Source organism: Babylonia areolata, chromosome 16, assembly GCF_041734735.1.
Source record: "Babylonia areolata isolate BAREFJ2019XMU chromosome 16, ASM4173473v1, whole genome shotgun sequence".
NCBI lineage: Eukaryota > Metazoa > Mollusca > Gastropoda > Neogastropoda > Buccinidae > Babylonia > Babylonia areolata.
In genome coordinates, this window is record NC_134891.1 from 10,680,569 (window position 1) to 10,702,435 (window position 21,867).

The 21,867-nt window shown below is 40.9% G+C and overlaps 1 protein-coding gene across 1 annotated transcript in view; it reads left to right on the top strand.

Annotated features, from left to right (window-relative positions):
- LOC143291141 (uncharacterized) overlaps nt 1-21,396 on the top strand; it is a 61,306-nt gene extending 39,910 nt beyond the window's left edge. Inside the window, exons 2-5 of the mRNA XM_076600811.1 lie at nt 6,889-7,066; nt 9,186-9,262; nt 12,002-12,154; nt 15,019-21,396. Coding sequence (XP_076456926.1) covers nt 6,924-7,066; nt 9,186-9,262; nt 12,002-12,154; nt 15,019-15,182 — 537 coding nt within the window. The 5' untranslated portion in view covers nt 6,889-6,923 and the 3' untranslated portion in view covers nt 15,183-21,396. The remainder of the gene's footprint in view (nt 1-6,888; nt 7,067-9,185; nt 9,263-12,001; nt 12,155-15,018) is intronic.
- Nucleotides 21,397-21,867: the final 471 nt, after the last annotated feature.

The following is a 21,867-nucleotide window of genomic DNA, read 5'->3' on the forward strand; positions in this document are numbered from 1 at the left end:
ACAAGCAAAAAGAAAAAAGTGTGCTAGAAACGAATTTTAAAGGAAAGTTTCTTGTACAGATCATTTCTCCACTAGTATCTATAGCCCAAAACAAGGAAATGGATTCGCGAATGCATACGTTTGGACCCAGTTGCGCCATTTGTGACGTTACTGTGACCCAAATATCAAATAAAAAGGGAGATTATTAGTATGGCTTGCCCATCTTGTTTTGTCTTTTTTGTGACAAAAGACAATCCGTAAACGGGTCGGCGGTATAGCGGGTCGGCGGCACAACGATACGCTCCCCATGTGCATTATTCTTCCATTTTGGTGGGCGAGGGGAGTGGGGGATATGGAGGTTTTTGTCTCCTGCCGACTCTCTCACATTCATAACCTTTCTCCCACAATTCTCTGTGTTTTCATACCTATGTACACGTGTTTTTGTTGTTTTTCTCTCTTTAATGTTTTACATTTGTTACACTGTCTGGGTTTTTCGTGCTCTAGTGTTGTGTATTATATATTGGTGAATGTGCATGCACGTGCATCTCACTCAACACCCTTTCCACCCGTGTGTCAGTGCGATTCCGCGTGGCTGCGTGTATGACCTGCTGTATTCATTGCATGCCTCCACTCAGTGATGAACTAAGACATTCTAAAATACAAAAGTGTGGTACTTTGATTTATCCAAATTAAGTCCCAGACAGAACTACACTGAGCCAGTTGCATTGCTCGGACGGAAGAGCCTAGTATGGTCGTAACCAGCTGCTAACTGTGTGTAGTATGGAACTGACCAATGGCGTAGTTCGGTCAATGTAGGCATTTAGTTACGTGTAACTGTCAGAAAGTTAGAACCAAGCAATGCAACTGGCACTTCTGAGGCCGTTGCGCCTTCTGTCTGCGGTTCCATACTGAATGGAAACCGTGTCATGTGGATTGGAATGGAGACCGTGTCATTTGGATTGGAATGGAGTGGTTTGGATTTAATTAAAGTTGTGTGTCCAAACCGGATAGAAGTATCGATTTGCTCAACTCTTTTTCCTTTTTTTTTTCTAATATGAAGTATGCCCTAAAACCCTCTTGGCCGAAAGAGTGGGGGTGTGACATTGGCAAGACACTGCACTAAAGTCCAGGATTCTAGCCCAGATAGTCGGGACAGCAGTTGCCTGACTCTTCAATCTGCTGTTCTGATGGATCCAGTCGCACACGACTATCATACATTATATGAAATAATTGCTTTTAATGACCCTTTGTTTCCACTTTCGTTTTTTTATTTTTATTTTTAAAAATTTTTTTTAAGCATTTTAATTTATCATCATTATTAACGTAAATTTTGTTTTATTGAAAGATCTATGAAAAACCGTGGATCAGTTTTCACAGTGTTCACAATCAACATAATCAGCAGGTTTTCATGATTTCTCTGGTGTCAGTTGTTTGTGTTTGGTTTTAGCTTGGCGTTGGGTTTACTTGGCATTTTTGTCCGCCTGCTTGCTTAAATGTATGATAATAGTTTTCCTTGAAACTGAGTCCATGGCTGCACGGGTACATCTGCACGTCTCATGGTATTTTGGGAGCGGTACGGATACTGTTACAGTGTGTATCCTCGTTCAGAGACCAGGCTGCAGTTAATTAAAGTGCTTTGCAAACACAGTCATAAGCACAAACAGGCTGCCTTCCTGGGTAGAGCTGATTGGGAGCTGCCTTTGTAATTAAAAAAAAAAAAAATTATTAAGGCTCACACATTCGTTTCCTGTGTCATTCGGTCAGGCTGAAGTCACACATACACACGCGCGTGCACGCACACACACACACACGCGCGCGCACTCGCGCACGCGCGCACACATACACACGTGGGCGCGCGCGCACGCACGCACGTACGCACCTACACACATACACACACACACACACACACACACACACACATTTGTGGTGAATTGGTCAGGTCTGGGTGAGGGATATGCAGACAGGGGAGATAAGCGTGCACAGAGTGGGATGGTGTCAAGTATTAAACGATTGCCTCCCTTGGTGCAGTTTGGTCGCGGAACATGTAGAAGCACATAATGGAAGGCATTATGCAGTGCAGTCCAGCTGCCAGTGTGTTATGCTCTGCACCAGTGAAAGAGAGGTTGAGGGGGGGGGGGGGATTGGATCGGGGGTGGGGGGAGGGTGTAGTTGGGGGGGAGCAGAGATAGTGAAAGAGATACCACACATGCACACACACACACACACACACACACACACACACGCATACTCACACACATACTCACTCACACACACTTATACACTCTCACACACACACACTGTACCCCGCCCCCTCTCCCACTCACCCCCCCCCCCCCACACACACACCACCCCACACCCATACACACACAAATTTGGTTAAAGTTGTAAGAAATTTTCCTGATCTGTTTTGTAACCAGGTTGAAAAAATTGTACACACAGTTAAATATATGTGTGTGAGTGTGTGTGAGTGTGTGTGTGTGTGTGTGTGTGTGTGTGTGTGAGAGAGAGAGAGAGAGAGAGAGAGAGAGATCTTGCGCAAGCGCTGCGTTTGTTTCTGATGATGATCTCATCTTTTTCTCAAAACGAATTTCAAGTGGCAAGCCCTGGAGATGACCTATTGCGCAAGACTGCATTACTGTTGTTCCCCTGACAAGGAGGGTGGTGGTACCTCGTGCAGTGGAACGCAGTTTCGCAAGAACCACATGTGTCCTCACACTCCCTCTTTTTGGGTTTTCCGTTTGTTTTCATTTTTTTAAGATTTTATTTTGGCGGAAGGGGGGGGGGGGGGGGGGGGGGGGGTTGGTGTGTGTGTGTGTGTAATCACATTTTTGTCAAGTGATTCATTGCCGTTCCTATTTCCTCATCTCCCAGGTTTTTGTGTCCCGCTCCACACAGATAAGAGAGTGGTTGACATGATTCTCCCCCCCCCCCCCCCCCCAAAACACCCCTCCCCACCCACCTGCCCACATCTCCCACTTTCTCAATCCCCACGCCCCACCCCCATGTTTTTCAACCCTACCCCCTTCTGCAAGCAATGGTGATGGTTGCTTGTCAGTCGTTACCATTCACACCTTGTTCCTCCAATGACACCCCCCCCCCCCCTCCTCTCCCCTGTCTACATGAAAAAAAATAATGACTGCTCTTGTTGTTGGGTCAGAATATCAGATCAAAGTGCCAAGTTTAGAGATTACAAAAAATATAAATATGAGTAAATGCAGTTTGCATATGATTAGGCTTCATTTTTTATTTTTTTGTGCCCATCCCAGAGGTGCAATATTGTTTTAAACAAGATGACTGGAAAGAACTGGATTTTTCCTATTTTTATGCCTAATTTGGTGTCAACTGACAAAGTATTTGCAGAGAAAATGGCAATGTTAAAGTTTACCACGGACACACAGACACACAGACACACACACACACACACAACCGAACACCGGGTTAAAACATAGACTCACTTTGTTTACACAAGTGAGTCAAAAACCCAACAAAACAAACAAACAAAAAAAGATCAAGAAGCTTAGCTTCTCATAATTGATTGTTTGGCTTTTGTTTGTAAATCCTCTCCCCCTGTCCACATGAGGAAAAAAAAATCAAGAAGCTTAGCAACTGATAATTGATTGATCGGTTTTTGTTTGCAAGATGACAGACCAACAACTGGAAGCAATCGATGCATGATGGCTTAAAAGTTGCCTCGCTTTGTTTTTGTTCAACAGTCAGCGAACATGGTGGTTGTTTGTTTTATGTGCAGTATTTCTCTTTCAATCTGTCTCTTTGCCTTCCTTAGATTTGCATTTTATTGGTCGATAACCAGTGTGTGTGTGTGTGTGTGTGTGTGTGTGTGTGTGTATGAATGTGTGTGTGTGTGTGTGTCTCTCTCTCTCTCTTTGCCTTCCTTAGATTTGCATTTTATTGGTCAATAACCTCTGTGTGTGTGTGTGTGTGTGTGTGTGTGTGTGTGTGTGTGTGTGTGTGTGTGTGTCTTTACCTTCCTTAGATTTGCATTTTATTGGTCGATAACCAGTGTGTGTGTGTGTGTGTGTGTGTGTGTGTGTGTCTTTACCTTCCTTAGATTTGCATTTTATTGGTCGATAACCAGTGTGTGTGTGTGTGTGTGTGTGTGAGTGTATGAATGTGTGTGTGTGTGTATCTCTCTCTCTCTTTGCCTTCCTTAGATTTGCATTTTATTGATCGATAACCAGTGTGTGTGTGTGTGTGTGTGTGTGTGTGTCTCTCTCTCTCTCTCTCTTTGCCTTCCTTAGATTTGCATTTTATTGGTCAATAACCTCTGTGTGTGTGTGTGTGTGTGTCTCTTTACCTTCCTTAGATTTGCATTTTATTGGTCGATAACCAGTGTGTGTGTGTGTGTGTGTGTGTGTGTGTGAGTGTATGAATGTGTGTGTGTGTGTGTCTCTCTCTCTTTGCCTTCCTTAGATTTGCATTTTATTGGTCGATAACCTGTGTGTGTGTGTGTGTGTGTGTATGAATGTGTGTGTGTGTGTGTCTCTCTCTCTCTCTCTTTGCCTTCCTTAGATTTGCATTTTATTGGTCGATAACCTGTGTGTGTGTGTGTGTGTGAGTGTGTGTGTGTGTGTGTGTGTGTGTGTGTGTGTGTGTGTGTCTTTACCTTCCTTAGATTTGCATTTTATTGGTCGATAACCAGTGTGTGTGTGTGTGTGTGTGAGTGTATGAATGTGTGTGTGTGTGTCTCTCTCTCTCTTTGCCTTCCTTAGATTTGCATTTTATTGGTCGATAACCAGTGTGTGTGTGTGTGTGTGTGTGTGTGTATGAATGTGTGTGTGTGTGAGTGTGTGTGTGTGTGTGTGTGTGTGTGTTTGCCTTCCTTAGATTTGCATTTTATTGGTCGATAACCGGTGTGTGTGTGTGTGTGTGTGTGTGTGTGTGTGTGTGTGTGTGTGTCTCTTTACCTTCCTTAGATTTGCATTTTATTGGTCGATAACCAGTGTGTGTGTGTGTGTGTGTGTGTGTGTGTTTGCCTTCCTTAGATTTGCATTTTATTGGTCGATAACCGGTGTGTGTGTGTGTATGAGTGTGTGTGTGTGTGTGTGTGTGTGTGTGTGTGTTCCTGTTGGCAGACAGTCATATACATACATGTATTGTCACCGCAGCGACTAGTCATAACAATGATGGTGTCTATGTATTTGGGGACGAGGAAAGAAGTCGGGTACCCAGCAAACCATAGCAACCTTTCTGATTCACTGGAATGACAGACGTTTTATTTAAAAAAAAAATTTTTATTTTATTCACTATTTTTGTTTGTTTGTCTCTTGCCTTGAAGGTTATATTTCTCAAATGAGGAATCTCATCATCAGTCATTTCCAGAATTTTGCACAATTCATATTTACCACTGTAAGCAACTGCAGGGTATTACAGCAGCAACTGATATGCAAGGGTTAATTCCATTTCATGACATAGAAAGGAGATAAAAAGAACACACACACACACACACACACACACACACACACACTCACAAAACAAGATAAAAAAAAAACCAACACACACAAAATAAACCACAAATGTCATGAAACAAATAGACAACAAAGCAACAAAAACAACAAAAGCTTCATCGCACAGTCAACAATATTGAGAATGTATCCTGGCAAAAAAAGAAAAGAAAAAAGAACTGACATATTGAAATATCAGCATTTATGATACATGAATTTACATAAATTTACATACATGTATTAGTAAACACACAGAGATATATTTTCATCGAGAGCCAAGTTCATAGATTCTTCAGCAGCAGTATTAAGTTGTGACATCTGTGAAGGGGTATTTTTGATTATTGACTGATACGGAAGCCACTTTTTTTTTTTTTTTTTTTTTAATAATTTTTTTTTAATTTTTAATAAACTGTGTACGTTCAGTGCCATTCTAGCATTATGTTCTTCTGTTTTGGAATGACGGACAGGTCTGTTGCCTCTGCTCCCCCAACCACCTCCCCTCCCCCCCACAGCCCCACCCCCACTAGCCTGGTCTGTGCCCTTCATGTATGGTCCATTGCCCCCTTGCTTTCTGTGCCCTACCCACACAGAAACTCTGGTCAGCTGTAGCTCGGGTCAGGGAAGGGAGAAAGTGCTGTGATCTGTGGTGACGGCACACCCCGTACCTTGCTTACCTTACCTTACCTTACCATACCTTACCGTACGTTTTCTTTACCTTACCGTACCTTTCTTTATCTTACCTTACCTTACCTTTACCTTACCTGCCTTTATCTTGCCGTACCTTTCTTTATCTTACCTTTATCTTGCCTTACCTTACCTTACCTTTCTGTATTTCACCTTACCTTACCTTACCTTTCTTTATGTTACCTTACCTTACCTTACCTTTCTTTATCTTTTCTGATCTTATCTTACTCCTTGTCTTATCTTAAGCTGCTGGTCAGGCATCTGCTTAGCAGATGTGGTGTAGCATATATGGATTTGTCTGAACATAGTGACGCCTCCTTGAGTTACTGGTACTGATACTTACCTTGCCTTACCTCGCCTTACTTTATCTTACCTGACCTTTACCGTACTGTTATCTGACCTGACCTCAACTTACCTTACTTTATCTTGCGTTACCTTACCTGATTGGAACGGACCAGACTGTACCAGACTGTACCTGAAACCCTTTCCTTACCTTTTTTACCTTGATCTTTCCTGACCTTACTTTACCTTATCCTTACCTTTTTTACCTTTATCTTACCTGGCCTGACTTTCTGGTATCTGACCTTACTTGACCTGATTCTACCTTACCTTACAGTACCTGACCTTACTTGACCTTGACCTTACCTTGACCTTGACCTTACCTTGACCTTTCCTTAACCTACCTTTACTCCACCCTACCTCACCTGACCTGACCTTACCTCACTTTTACCATTGCATTATTTTATGGTTTTCTTTTTTCCAGATACCTGGTAGCAGAGTTACTCCTTTCCAGTCACCATGGGGTTCGCTATGCCACACATGATAATCCTGATTGCGGGGGGAGCCGTGGGTCTGGCTCTGATCCTGCAGATCGTGGGAGCCGCCACACCGGGCTGGGCCACCAAGGAAGTCAGCACAAGGGTCCATGGAATCGTCGTCACGTATGTCACTTTTTTTTTGGGGGGAGAGGGGTGCGGGGGTGGGGTGTGTGTGTGTGTGTGTGTGTGTGTGTGTGTGTCTTGAATGGCTACCTTGTTTTTATCAAGAGTACATGGTCTCTCTTCTCTCCATTGGTTTTGATGTTTGATAAAAGAGAAGGTGTTTGAATGGCTATCAAGGGTAGATCGTTCGTCTTTCCTCGTTGGTCTTGTTGTTGAATAATAGAGAAGGTCCTTGAACGGCTACCTTGTCTAATTAGAGTACGTCGTCTTTCCTCGTTGGTCTTGTTGTGGTTGAATAATAGAGAAGGTCCTTGAACGGCTACCTTGTCTAATTAGAGTACGTCGTCTTTCCTCGTTGGTCTTGTTGTGGTTGAATAATAGAGAAGGTCCTTGAACGGCTACCTTGTCTAATTAGAGTACGTCGTCTTTCCTCGTTGGGTCTTGTTGTGGTTGAATAATAGAGAAGGTCCTTGAATGGCTACCTTGTCTGATTAGAGTACGTCGTCTTTCTTTCTTCATTGGTCTTGTTGTTGAATTACAGGAAGATGGCAGAATGGTTAAGACACTCATCTGTGAGGCTTACCTGGGTTCGAATCCTGCTCTCACCCTTTCTCTCCCAAGTTTGACAGGAGAGTCAAACTGAGCATCTAGTCATTCGGATGAGATGATGATGAACGGAGGTCCTGTGTGTGCAGCACATTCTTGGCGCCCTGTAAAAGAACCCATGGCAACAAGTGTTGTCCTTTTGGCAAAATTCTGCAGAAGAAATCTACTCTGATGGGTACGCAAATACAAATGCATGCACTCATGGCCTGACTTGGAGTGTGGGGTTGTGCTGCTGGTCAGGCATCTGCCTACCAGATATGGTGTGGCATATATGGATTTGTCCAAACTCAGTGGCGCCTCCATGAAAAACTGAAACTGTTGAACAACTAGACAATAGGGAGTTACAGTAGTTAAGGCGAGAGAGAATGAGAGAAATGACAAGTTAGATGTTGCGTCGGTGGACAGATATTTCTGAATGGAACTGATGCGTCGCAGTTGACAGTAGCAGAATTGACATGTCTGACTGATAAATTCTTGCATGGACAGTGTGTTGTCAAGAACAACACCAAGGTTCCTGACTGAGCTGGAAAGAGGGATGGATGTACTGCCAAGTTTGATTTTGCAAGCTGTGATGGAAGAGAGTTTTTTAGTTCCTATGACCATTGCTTCGGTTTTGTCTGCGTTCAATTGTAACTTGTTTAGAGTCATCCAGTTTTTAATGTCCAGGAAGCATTCAGATGTCTCCTGCAAGAGCGAGGACAATTTTTCAGGGGTATCACTCTGCTGAAGTTGAGTGTCATCAGCATAGGAATGATGACTGACATTGTGGTGGTTGATAATTTCAGCAAGAGGAGCAGTGTACAGTGTGAAGAGAACTGGGCCTAAAACAGATCCCTGTGGGACTCTGTGTTTGATTTTAACAGGTTCAGACTGGAAATTATCGACAATGACAGACTGGAATCGATCAGTGAGATAAGATTTGAATCAGTTGAGAACAGTGCCGTTGATGCCAAATGTAAAATGAAGACGGGAAAGAAGGATTGAATGGTCTATCTTGTCAAAGGCGGCTGACAAGTTGAGAAGAGTGAGAAGGGAAATTTTTCCAGAGTCGGACGCTAGCAGTAGATTGTTCAGGATGTGAAGGAGAGTGGTTTCGGTGCTGTGGTCGGCACGATGTGCAGACTGAAAAGGATGAAGGAGATTGTTGAAACAAAGGTGGTTGTTGAGCTGCTTCAGGACAGATTTTTCAAGGAATTTGGACAGGAAAAGGTTAGAAACTGGTCGATAATTTTTCAAAATATTTGCATCAAGATTGGGTTTTTTCAGAAGAGGCCGGACGATTGCAGTTTTGAAAGTGGGTGGAAATGTTCCAGTAAGAAGGGAGTACATGTATAATTCTGTTGTGACGAAAAAGAGAGATACAAATACAAATGCTTATTCCACTTCCCTCATTGAGGATCTTTGTTCTCTCTCTTTGTGTTTCTATCTCTCCGTTTCTCTCTCTCTCTCTCTCTCTCTCTCTCTCTCTCTGTGATGCCCTCCCCTTATTGTTTGCTTGCTTGCTTGCTTTCAGAATTGATGCTTCAATTGGCTTATGGAAAAGCTGCCAAGGTGACGTGTGTGCAACCATCAGTTTTGGCCGTGCAGTCGGTAAGGTTTTCTGATTTTTACTTGTGCCTGTTTGTCTGCGTGTGTGTGTGTGTGTGTGTGTGTGTGTGTGTATGTGTTCGAGTGTTCATCCATGGTAAACTTTGATTAATTTTCTCTGGAAGTCCAAATCAGTTCTTTCCACACGTTCCAACTTATCTGTCAGGGGAGCAGACTGCGCCCCTCCACCTGACAAACAAGCAAAGACAAAAAGATCAGTTTCTTGCTTGATCGTAGGGTTGGCCACATGTTTTCTTTCACATTTTACTTTCTAGCCTTGTTCAGAGCTTTGGAAATGTGGAAAAGAAAATACAACCTTCATTTCTTTCAGGAATAAGGCTGGTCTGATTTGTTATGTTTTTTTTTTTCTGCCATGTGCAAGCTTTTGCATGTTCTGAGCCTGGCCTCAAGTCAGGCCTGAAAGCTTGCCAGGCTTATGTTGGTGCAGACATTGATTAACAGCAGTCATTTGATCATTTTTGATTGAAAAAAAAAAATTCTTTTGTTTCTTTGAAGCATACATCTGCCAGCAGCAGCAAAATTCTTCCAAGCAATGGGAGATCATTCTGAATATTCTTCAGGAAATAACTGTTTCAAGCAGAGCTAACTCCACCAAAGCATTGATTCAGAAAGAATGACGCCTTAGAAAGGCTTTTTTTAATTATTATTATTTTTTTAACAGTGTGAAGTCTTATACTATTTAAACCTGAGCAGTCATTTGTTGGTTAAAGCTGGGTGCTTGGTGATGGTTAACCTGTTTGTTTGCACATTCCTCTTGCAAATATCGTTTGTGATATACTACTTCCTTCCAAATAAACTGATAGATTACTTCTGAATAAAATTATTTTTGGTGTCATATACTGTACCATGTCAAACTGATGCAAACTAGGCCTATCGGTTTGCTCTGCTTGGCCAAATTTCGCGCGGCTAACAGTGAAAAGACGAGCCGTCCTGCCCCGGTCCGCTCTCAGCCAATCAAACGCCTCTAAAAGCTATAAGCACTATTATTTTTAATGACATTGTGATAGAGCACAAATGTGCAGCTTAATCTTTATCACGTGTAACTGGCAGATGAGTAACATCATCAGTATGCATTGCTATAGTGACCCCAGCCAGCAGGCACCTATGCTTAAATCAATTTTGGCAGCCCAAGGTGCACCGTTTCAGTGGCATTACTCCCACGCCGCTCATTTAGATTCCCCCATACACGGCTACACCCGGGTTCATCCGTCGCAATTCCAGCGTCGGCAGTCCACAGGGAACCATCGATGTTAGGTCGCCAGGAGTGGCAGCCCAAGTTTGTCACATAGGAAATCAGGATGTGGATTATGTTGATAGTTTGCGAGAACATATTTTTGAAAAGAGGCGATGGAGGTTGCTGAATTCTATTTGCAGAATTGTTTAAAGGCCTCATCAGTTAGTGCTTAATGTTTATGACTGACCGTCAATAAACACATGCACTTGCCTTGTGGTTTAATGTTTGTCACTGTTATACTTAACACATAGTTTGCATGTGCAAACCATACATGGAAATATCTGTGCGTATCACAGAAATCTCATGAAGATTAAAAACCATGAGATTTGTGGTTTGTGAATAGTATGCAAATTTCAGTGAGAACTTGGAGAGAAACAATTGCAGCTTCTCAGTTGACTTTTCAGTAGTTCCAACAGTGAGCAGCCATTTATTTAGTTTGTGGCACCAACTAATCTGCTTATTTTAGGGTTAGAAATTTTCTCAATTTTGTGATGATTTTTTAAGTTGTTTAGGAGTGATCTGACCTTACATTGATATTATGACACAATCCAGGCAATTTTTCTCCTTCATCAATGTGATAACTTAATTGAGCATTTTACTCTCATAGCCCACATGCTAAGGCTTTGCCATCTTGCTTCTCATGTGCAAACCTTGGGATGTCGTATGAAAATGTCTCATGTCTTGAGTGTGTTTGTGTGATCATGTCTCTACTTTCTCATTGCTACAATTTCCACTTCACTTTAACTCGGACATCATGAGGAACAGAAACTGAAACTAAAAAAATTAGATTTTCTGCTGAAATAGACTGCATGAATAAACTGGTTCCATCTGCTGTCTTACAATCCTTGCCAGCATCAAACTAATGTTGAGACATTTAAAAAAAAAAAATTACAGTTAGACTGAATTGCTGTCTAGAATTCTGTTCGCATGTAAATTGCACTAAAAATCAGTTTGTACAGCTAAATACCAGTTGGATACTCAAACTTTCAGGAAGTGCATGAATGAAACTTGGTTCGTTATAGGGTACAAGAGCAGCTTAGAAAAAAAAGGGTAAAAATAAAGAAATTAATTAGATGTAAATTTCCTATACAAAAGCAGTAAAACAAAATAGAGAGAATGAAATGCATAAACAACTTTTGCTGTTTTGTACATGTATGCCAATATTTTACAATTCAAAGAAATATATCGAAAAGGAAGACCTTTTTTGGTTTATGTTTTTGTTTTTTGGACGTGGCAATAACCATATATACACTTAAAATGTAAGTGTTCTGAAAAGTCTGCGTTAACTGCAGACCATACAGTAAGTTGTGGAAACCGATTCTGTATCATCAGCATTGATGGATTGTCGGATGTTTATTCCATGTCTGGAAAGTTTGTGACGGTGTGTTGTAACTCACTGAACGTTCTGTGTTCTTCTTTTGAAATGTATATAGAAACCATTGTTGATATTTGTGTGTGTGTGTGTGTGTGTGTGTGTGTGTGTGCAGATCTTCCGGCCTGGTTCAATGCCTGCCGAGCGTTCAGCATCCTTGGCATTCTGGTGATGGCAGCGTCCTTGGCCTGTACAGCCCTGATCTGCTTCCTGAGCGACAAGGCCAAGATGTTTGCCCTCGTTGCTATGGCTGCCGCCGCTGCTGGAGGTAAGCTGCTCTCTGTTTGTTTGTTTGTTGATTGATTGATTTATTTTCTTTTTATATTTTTTATGAAATTATTTATTTTATATATATATATATATACACACACACACACACACACACACACACACACACACACACACACACACACACACAGTTGCAGTTCTTTAGGCTCTGGGCGAAACCTGGCATAGTGAAATTGCATTACAACATGTACGTCATGGCGTGCTTGCGTCATAATAGCTGCATAAGAGTGACCCTGGTAACATGTAAACAACTTATCCCTTGAGGAAGGAACATGATCGTTCCGAAAATTTGGAATATGTCACAGACTGGTGTGTTTGTTTTTCTTTTTTCTCTCTCTCTATATATATATATGTTTATTTTTGTTTTTTTTAGGCCTGACTTGCACATTGGGTTATGCTGCTGGTCAGGCATCTGCTTAGCAGATGTGGTGTAGCCTATATGGATTTGTCCGACTCAGTGATGCCTCTTTGAGTTATTGATACTGATACTTTTGGTTTTTGTTTTGTGTTTTTTTTCTTCTGCTGCACTGTTATTTTGTTGTTGTTTTTTTCTGCTGCACTGATGTGGCACCCTTTCATTTCAGAATATTGGTTTATACTGATATTGTTCATACTTGAATAGTAACACCTCCCTATCAAAATTTGTTGTGCAGCAACGATACAAAATCCCTCCAAAATTACTGTACAAAGTGACAGTCCCAAATTAGGCACTGGATTATTTGTATTCCTGGACTGCAGAAAGCACGAAGTGGGTTGTTGGAATGCTTCCATGTGTAATCATAACCAATTTTACATGCATGAAATTACAGCCGGTTGCTTCGTCAGTTATGCTCAGTGTGAATATGAAGGGAAGTAACCCCCCCCCCTTTTTTTTTTAGTGAGTTCTGGCCCCAGTTGTCTTTTCTTGTTGCCAATCAGACTTAAATAATATGAAGTTTTAATTTTGGATAAAATTTTCAAAGTGAACAATATTTTATAAAGGTTGAGGAGTAAATGTATAAATTCTCAAATTGTGCTTTTGGCACTTGAAATTAATTTTTTTTTTAATTATGTTTTTTTTTTTACAGACGTGAAATATTTTTGAATTTGAGATCAGTGCATTGTAGAATGGGCTCTGTTACTCTGTTAGGTGGCCCCCATGTGGTGGTCAGAATTTAGTTTTGAGACACAGATACAGCTGATAACATGCAGGGGTCATATTTGAGTAAAATAAAAAAAAAGGAAAAAAAAAGTGCCTTATAGGCTGAAAATTACAGTAGTAGTGTGCACTTTCAAGTGGTGCAAGTTATTATGCTGAACTGAAGGGGAAGAAGTTCAAATGGAAAATGCTGACCGACATCCTGACAAGTGAGCTCAGTTTTGTCACAGTGAGATGACAGCCTCACTGTTGAGCATACTCATCAGCTGTAGTGTAGGAGTTAACCCTTTCAGCTCTTTAAGGTCTTCTGTCTGTGCAGCCTTCCCGGCCTGACATGTTTTGGCCTGGCTGCATCAACGGGAAGGGTTGCTTCACTTCAGGCACAAATTTATAGCAGCCGGTCAACCAGTAGCTACTGAACTTCACATAATGACTGAAATGTAATTTTGATTGTAAAATGTCAGCTTCTGTCAATGTTGAAGGTTGTGGGCTATCTTCTTTATTGAAATGTCCGCCACTTTGTCTACACTGGTTGCTAATTTCATCTCCATCACTTTCCCATGAATTATCGAAAGAATTATAAGACAAATGGTCATTATCTGGGTTGAATTCACTGCAAGAGTCCATCATAATTTCATTGAGCTGGAAACTGTGCAGTAAGGCTTTGATGTTTTACCATATCAGTGTAGAAAATCGGATAAAAAACACTAATTGTTCGATTCTTGGAGCGAAACTTCGTGTACCAGTGAGGAAGGAAGTTAATTTGGAGTAACTTCCCTTACCTAGCAGTTTCATGCATAGTAATGAGCTGACAAACTGGTTAAATAGACAGGTTTCTTCACATGCCTGTCAGGCGGGCTCAGGAAGAGAACGCCGATCAGAGCGGTGCACACCTCTCGGGCGGGCGGGGGTTTGAATGAGTTCAAAGATAGCTTGTCAGCAGTAGTCTAGGGGTTGTTAGAGAGAAACGAGGATAGAACTCCCATGCTTGCTTCTCCACAATCACTGGTATGTGGGACAGGACATTAAATGAAAATTCCATCCTCCCATGCTTAGCTCATCATTCTCTTTTCTTTCATGGACACCAAACGATCAAGTCTTGACCAAGCAATTTCGTTGGTGTTGTTGCAGTTGAGTGTGCCTTGATCGAGTGTGTGGTGTTTTCTGGACAGAATCCCTGGACCAACATGCTGAATTTTTAGTACTTCCATAGATATATCATCATTCCCTTTTTTATGGACAAAAAAGGAGTCCTGACCAAACAGTGTTGTCTTTGCTGCCAGAGGCGCGTTTCTTACATGCTGGTTAGGCGAGGTTCTCATAAGACATGCTAGGAATGTGCTTTTTTTAATTTTTTGCCACCTCGCTGCAAGAGTGGCTAGGTTCTCGTGAGTTTAGGCTAGGTAGCCATTAGAGCAACTTTGCCATGAGGTAAGGTAAAATCTACTATGTGACAGTTTTGTGTTGACGAGCTTGAGCATTTGTATGGTTTGACAGTCCTGATTTGGCCCTGTGTGGTCAGTTGGACTATAAGCAACAACCCAAGGTAAAATCTACTACCTGCCTTGCATTCGTTTTGTTGTGCAAGTACTCATTGCCCTCGCCACTGGCTTTCTCTCATCATCATCATCATCATCATTCTGTTTTCTTTTACTAACAAAGAAGGAACGAGACTTGACCAAACATTGGTGGTGGTGTTGTTGCAGCTGGGTGCACGTTGATCGAGTTTGCTGTGTTTGCTGGAGAGAATCCCTGGACCTCAAGCCTGGACTTTGACCTGGGCTACAGCTTCGGGCTGACCATTGTGGCCTGTCTTCTGTGTGTGGCCTCCACCCTCCTCTTCCTGTTGGGCCGTGGTCGGCTGCAGTAAGGCACCACCCTCCTCCATCCCTCCTCCACCTCCTTCCCCCCCCCCCCCAACACCCCTCCTTTGTCATCGGCGGCCCTGGGGTGTGTTACGTCTGTAGGCATGCTGCTGTACTTGGACACCCAGGTTACTTTGGGATGTCACAAGTGAATGCCCTCTTAAAAGAAAATAGAAAGAAAAAGTACACATCTTCCTTATGTCCACAACTGAGGTTTTCAGATTGTGGTTTTTGTTGTATTTGAACTGATCTGTCTGAACTGAACGGAAGGGAACTGAGCTTTTTCAGGGTTCAGAATTATGCTCCATGGAACTCTTTGAATTTCAGAGTACAGTTTTCAAGGCCCTGAATCCCCTTGAAATCCAGGAAATGACAAATTCTGAACCACCTTGAAAACCCTTAAGTTTGTATTCGTCGTTGAAAAGGAAAACAGCTGATTTTTGTTGTTCTTTGAAATTTGAGAAAGAATAAGACCCTCATTGTCAAGATGTAGCACAACAACACTACATGAAGAGGTGAATAGTTTTGATTTGTGAGCAAAGGACAAAAGGAAGAACACATGTTGCAGCTGGCAGCAAGCATGATGGTGCCGATAACTTATGACAGCAGTACAATAACATTGACATGTTACTCAACATGTTGCGTCATGTCAACATCACGTGACTCAAGTGCAGGTTTTTGTCATCATCTTTCAGTTCCATTTTGCACAGAGACTGACGTTTTGAAGGAGGATGTTTATAGACATCATATATATGGTTACTCTGCATCATACAGCTCTTCTGATCATGTGAAACGCCTGTGCAACATTTTGCAGGTGTATGTCCCATACGGCAGGACTGAATGACATGCTAGATTAATTACCGGCACATTGCATTAACATTGCATTACCTGCCCACTGGCTGGCCAACTAAACGATGATTAGCAAAATTTGTCTGCTTATTGATGAAGCCTTGAAATTTTGAAAACTTTCCCTTAGAGCTCTTTGAGATCTCCTGGAGTTTAGTTCTGAGCAGTCGATGTGAAGCATGTCTCTCTAAAGTTTTTTGAGCATGCAAGTCAAAAGTTTCATGTACAACTTTATTGATTGTGGATCACTCTCTCTGGCTCTCGGTCTCTCTCTTTCAACTGAAATATCTTAAAGGTGTGAAATACACAGGACAAAAATTTTCATAAATGACAATTTGCTTATGTTCAAGTACTCCCCACCCTCCCCGACCCCCCCATACCCTCCACACTACTCTCTCTCTCTCTCTCTCTCTCTCTCTCTCTCTCTCGCTCGCTCTCTCGCATGTCGGCTCTCCCACTCTCTCTCTCTCTCTCTCTCTCTCTCGCATGTCAGTCATGTATTTACTGTGCTCTTCACACCAGCAAAAAGAGTGCTTCCTTGACAGTTTGAATTTAGCTTTTCCCTGTGAAGAATAGACGTAGACGAATATCTGAACCCTTTTCATGTTTGCCCCTTCAGACTGTTAACACTTAGTTTGAGTGTGCTCTTTTGCTTCAGTTTTCCATGGGTGTCAGCAGCATAGTTATGTACTCCTTGTATACAGACTGGTGGCTGCACACTTGTATTTTTTGAGAGTTCTGTCTCTCTCAGTTAGCAGAAATTTCACTGAGGTACAGTGAATTCAGATGTTCATGGTGGTTTGGGAATGTCCTCTTTGGTTGTTTTAAAAAAATTGATGAATTTATTTTTTTGTTAAATAAAAGAGTGATATGGAGCAAATGGCATTTGGTTTTGTGGCTAGCTGTGGTTTGTTAAAGTAACATGGTATAGTTCTGCACTGGTAAAAATTATAAGTAAGTAATACTTACTTTGGGAATTTGATTAATTTTTTTTTAATTTTTTTTAAATAGAAAAGAGTGATACGGAGCAAATGGCATTTGGTTTTGTGGCTAGCTGTGGTTTGTTAAAGTAACATGGTAGAGTTTTAGTTCTGTACTGGTAAAAAAATCACAAGGTGTAATACTTTGGGAATGTCCGTTCCTTTGACCAGAAAAGTTTGCTCCAGATGTGTTGTTTAGTTGACATAATTAAGAATAATCAACATTTGTTAGTACAGAAGTTGGTAGCTATATATATAAAGATATTTTTTGATACTTTGTAAAGTATGCTGTTGTTGCCCTTTTCAGGTGTCCCTTTCAATGAAAGAGGGTTTATGTCGTGTAATCTGTTGTATGATTTTTGTTGATATACTTCCTGAAGTTAACATTGTGCATGTTTCCAGTGTACAAACTCAGGCTGTATAAATCTGTTGTCAGATATCTGTGTGTTAGCGCCAGTCCTGTGCAGGATTGACTTCTTGTTGATGATACTCTTTTATGTGTTTGCTGCTGCTTTGTTTCTTCTGACATATTTTGACCACTTCAGTTTTTTGCTGATTAATACTAAATCGTTTCTGCAGTGTCCTTGGATAAATGTGTCACCATTAATTAGTTGTTTTTTTTATCTCGGAGAACAGTGTACATATCTATGTTTTGATGTTCCATCGCTTTCATATGCAGTGTTAATGTACTGGCGGACTATGACTCCCTTGTGCACAGAAGACATTGTTCAGATTCCGAAGGAAAAGGACTGATGAAAAAGAAAGCAACATAGAAAAAAAAGAAAGAAAAAGAAATGGAAAATGAAGAAAAGGAAAATAACCTGTCGATGGAACAACGTACTGTCAGGGACTGCTCTATAGAACTATGCAGCAGTGTGTTGTGTGGACAGCAGTGTTTGTGTTGTGTGACCACAGAGTTTAGCTGTCTGTGTCTGTGTGAACCTCCGCTTTCAGGAAGATCATTGGTCACGGTGACCTAGCTCATTTGTCTTCAACCATATCAGGGCGGCTGTGAACGGCTGTGCTTGTCAAGCATCAGTGACCGGAAGAACCCACCTTGCCTTTTTTTTTTTTTTTTTTTTTTTTAATTTTTATTGTTGTTGTCGGATCTTGCATCTCAGGACAGGAAAAGAATCTGTGGGAGCAGTTCCCAGGTTCGGTTCTTAGTTACATATAGAGCTGAATACCTTTAGATAACATTATGACCTGTGCCTTTAAAAAAAAGACAGATGACAGCATTTTATATTTTGAATGTTTTCTCCATGATTTTCTCCTTTGTTTTATTTTCTAGCACAGCGCTACGTGCCTTCGTCTTTACTCTGTGGCTTTTTGGGAAGAGGGTCTAAGGATGGAGAAAGGGACAGGGGACAAAGAGGTTTTAATGAGGATCACACACATGTCAGTTGTTCTCTCAGTTTCTCAACAACTGTCATAACCTTTCTGTTACAATGTCTGAAAAAACACAACAAGAAAAAAAACCCCAGAAAGATATTGGGAAATAGCTGTTCATTACCCATGTGTACTGCCACGGTTTGGTCATGAGGGGCGGAATTATAAGGAAGAATGTCTTTGTTGTTGGACACCAAAGTGGGCTTCTCATGATCTGTACTGCAAAGGATTGTCAGCAGAGGTGTTAATCTCAGTCAGCAAGGGATAATCAAGCGCGTGCTAAGGATTGTCAATAGAGGTGTTAATCTCCATCGTCAACAAGGGATAATCAGGGTGGTTGTAAGGATTGTCAGTGGAACCATCACCTCCATCATCGGCAAGAAAATGACAGTTCAAGTTCTTAACAAACAAGGTGACAAATTAGATTAGTTAGCTTTTTTTTGATGGGAGGTGCACAATGTGTGCAGAACATGAAACGTGCCAGCTTGTGCGTTTATTGTGAAGTAATGGCAGCATTGACAAATGTGTTCATATGGGTGAGAATGCGTCATGCCGTGGACATACTGTGCGTCATGTCATAGTGCAGCAAGGTCATGTCCTTGACCTGATTATATTGTCTTTAAACACCAAAGTCATCCAGAGAATGTAAAATTATAAAATGTCACCTTTCTCTAAAAAGATCATGCCAGCAAAAATAATAACAATAACATTGACACTGCATAGAACATCATGTTTGAGTTACAACTAGTTGTATATATTTTTTTTTGTGTATGTCCTTGCTTATTTCCTTTACTTGTATACTGTGGTGTCTGTATTAATTTTATTCCTTTATTGAAAGAAATAAGAAACCATCTTTTCAGTTGGAAGCTCAATACTTGCATAATTTGTAACACATTTTTAAACACTATTAAACATGTATGTTTGTAAAGAAGCCATGCAGGAGTGTGAGTGTTGTGGTGTGTTTTCTGTTGTCACACAGCTTTGTGCTCGGCTGTTTTGATTGGCTTGAAAATTCATTTATGCTTCCATTTACTGACAGTATAATCTGCATTTTGGGTATTTTTCTTTATATATATATATATATATATATATATATATATATATAATCTATATTTACAATGTTAAACTTACAGCTGTTGTAGAAATTGTCCTTAATATATATGATATATATATATATCTATACAATAAAAATCTTTTTATCTATTTAGCCTTACATAATAAGATAGGTTTTTTTTGTTTGCTTTTTTTTTTAATATAGCATTTTGTACTCTGTGTCATTTGAGAATTTGTGTTGATTTTTTTCCTCATTTGATATGTTTTATTGCATCTTCATTGCTTCTAAACTGGTGAACCAGCAAAGTGTTGTGGTTAACATTGATGGATACTGAAGCAGCAGTCTTTTTCTTTTCTTATTTTGAAATTCTCGTTTGTTTGGAAGGTGTCTGTGAACTCTGGTCCATTGATATTTTGGAAGACGGAAAACAAGGGCAAGTATAAGACAAATGATGTGCAGTTTATGATTATCAACCAGGTATAAGACAAATGATGTGCAGTTTATGATTATCAACCAGAGTATGGAGTCAGCGTTTTACAGAAACATCTCCAGCAAGGTACTAGAAACATAAAGGAAATGATAACGCAATTCATGGACCTGTTGTAAGATTATCAGTCAAATTTCATTCAGCTCTATTAATTGAATTAAACTCTTAGTGATATAACAACAGTGTATGATGTGTAACAATTAACACAGCTTTCTCTGGTTATAGAACAATAGTGTCGTATGAAACTGGTAACATTGGTGTGCGTGTGTGTGTGTGTGTGTGCGTGTGTGCGTGCATGGAAACCCACTAAACAGCAGACACATTATTTTGCAAGGATTACCACAGAGAGAGAGAATGGTTCCATCTCATGGATATATGCATCACCATTATGTGACCAAAGTTTGTAATAAAGTTCCTATTTGGCAGCAACATGGTTTTTCTGTGGAAGGAAAGGGGGGAGGAGGAGGGGGGGGGGGAAAGAGATAAGAAATAGATGACCAGGAGCATATATTGAAGATGACAGTATATTTATTCATTCTTTTATGAAGGCTATCACATACACTCACAGTTGCAACACAACAGCCAGAGTTTGTGCCAGATTGCAGTCGGTCAACATTGATCACAGAACAGGGAACCAATCAAGGTCTCCTGCCTGCTTCCCCATTACCCCACCAAAAAAAGAAAAAGAAAAAAAAAGGACTCTCTGTTGCTTATATTTCTTAACTGTCCATGTACACATTGACCAAGTACTGCACTGGTCATGCAGCTAGTCTTTTGATTCGGTGCGTTTATCTTGCCATACTGTGCGTCACATATTTTCCCCTCAGGCCTTTTGACTCTGGTGCTTGATTTTTTCTTCTTTTTTTTTCCCCCCCAATAAGATGGTTAGCTTGAATCTTAAGGAGTACTGCTGAAAATGAATGCTTGGTCGTCAGATTGCATCTTGAGCCATTCTTTCATGGTTTCGGCTGTTTTCAGTTTTATTGACTTACAAAGGCTTTACCATTTGCTAATAGCGTCTGCCTTCCCAAGAGTACTGTACACTAGCAAAGTGCCCATTCTGCCTGATCAGTTCATTGACTTACAAAAGTCTGTATTGACTATCTGCAGCAGCATCTGCCTTCCCATGAGTACCGTACACTTACACAATCGCCCAGGCTGCTGGAGAAAACATTTGCAGTGATGGGGACTACAGCATTTTGTGTTTCATTGTTGACTGTGAATCAGCAGCTGTGGGGTAAAGTGCATGGATGTTTCTTTTTTTTTTTTTTTTTAATTTTTATTTTTTTACAAGTGAATGTTTCTTTTTTGAGGTATATATTTTGTGACCATTTTGCTTTCTGATGGACACTGCAAGATGATGTGCCGATGATTGTTATTTAGTTCTGTTTGCAGACTTTCTGTGCCTGTGTATGCATGCTTCTGTTTTCATAACCCTTTTCATTAAATTACTACATAAAACACCGCTGGCTTTGTGTGAAAAGAGTGCAGGATGTGAATGAATCAGTGTCGGTTTTCATGTTGGAAAACCTGTGGACTGAAGGCATGGCAGAACATGCACATATTGTATCTATCATTGTTGTCACAACATATTTCTCATTGTGAAATTCAGGCTGCTCTCCCCCAGGGAGAGTGTTGGTACACTGAGAGCGCCACCCTTTTTTTTTTGTATTTTTTCTGCTTGCTGTTTTTTTGTTTTGTTTTTTTGTTTTTCCTGTGGAACTGGATTTTTCTACATAATTTTGCAAGGGACAACTCTTTTATTGCCATGGGTTCTTTTACGTGCGCTAAGTGCATGCTGCACATGGGACCTCGGTTTATCGTCTCATCCAAATGACTAGCGTCCAGACCACCACTCAAGGTCAAGTGGAGGGGGAGAAAATACTGGCGACTGAGCCATGATTCGAACCAGCGCACTCTAGATTCTCTCGCTT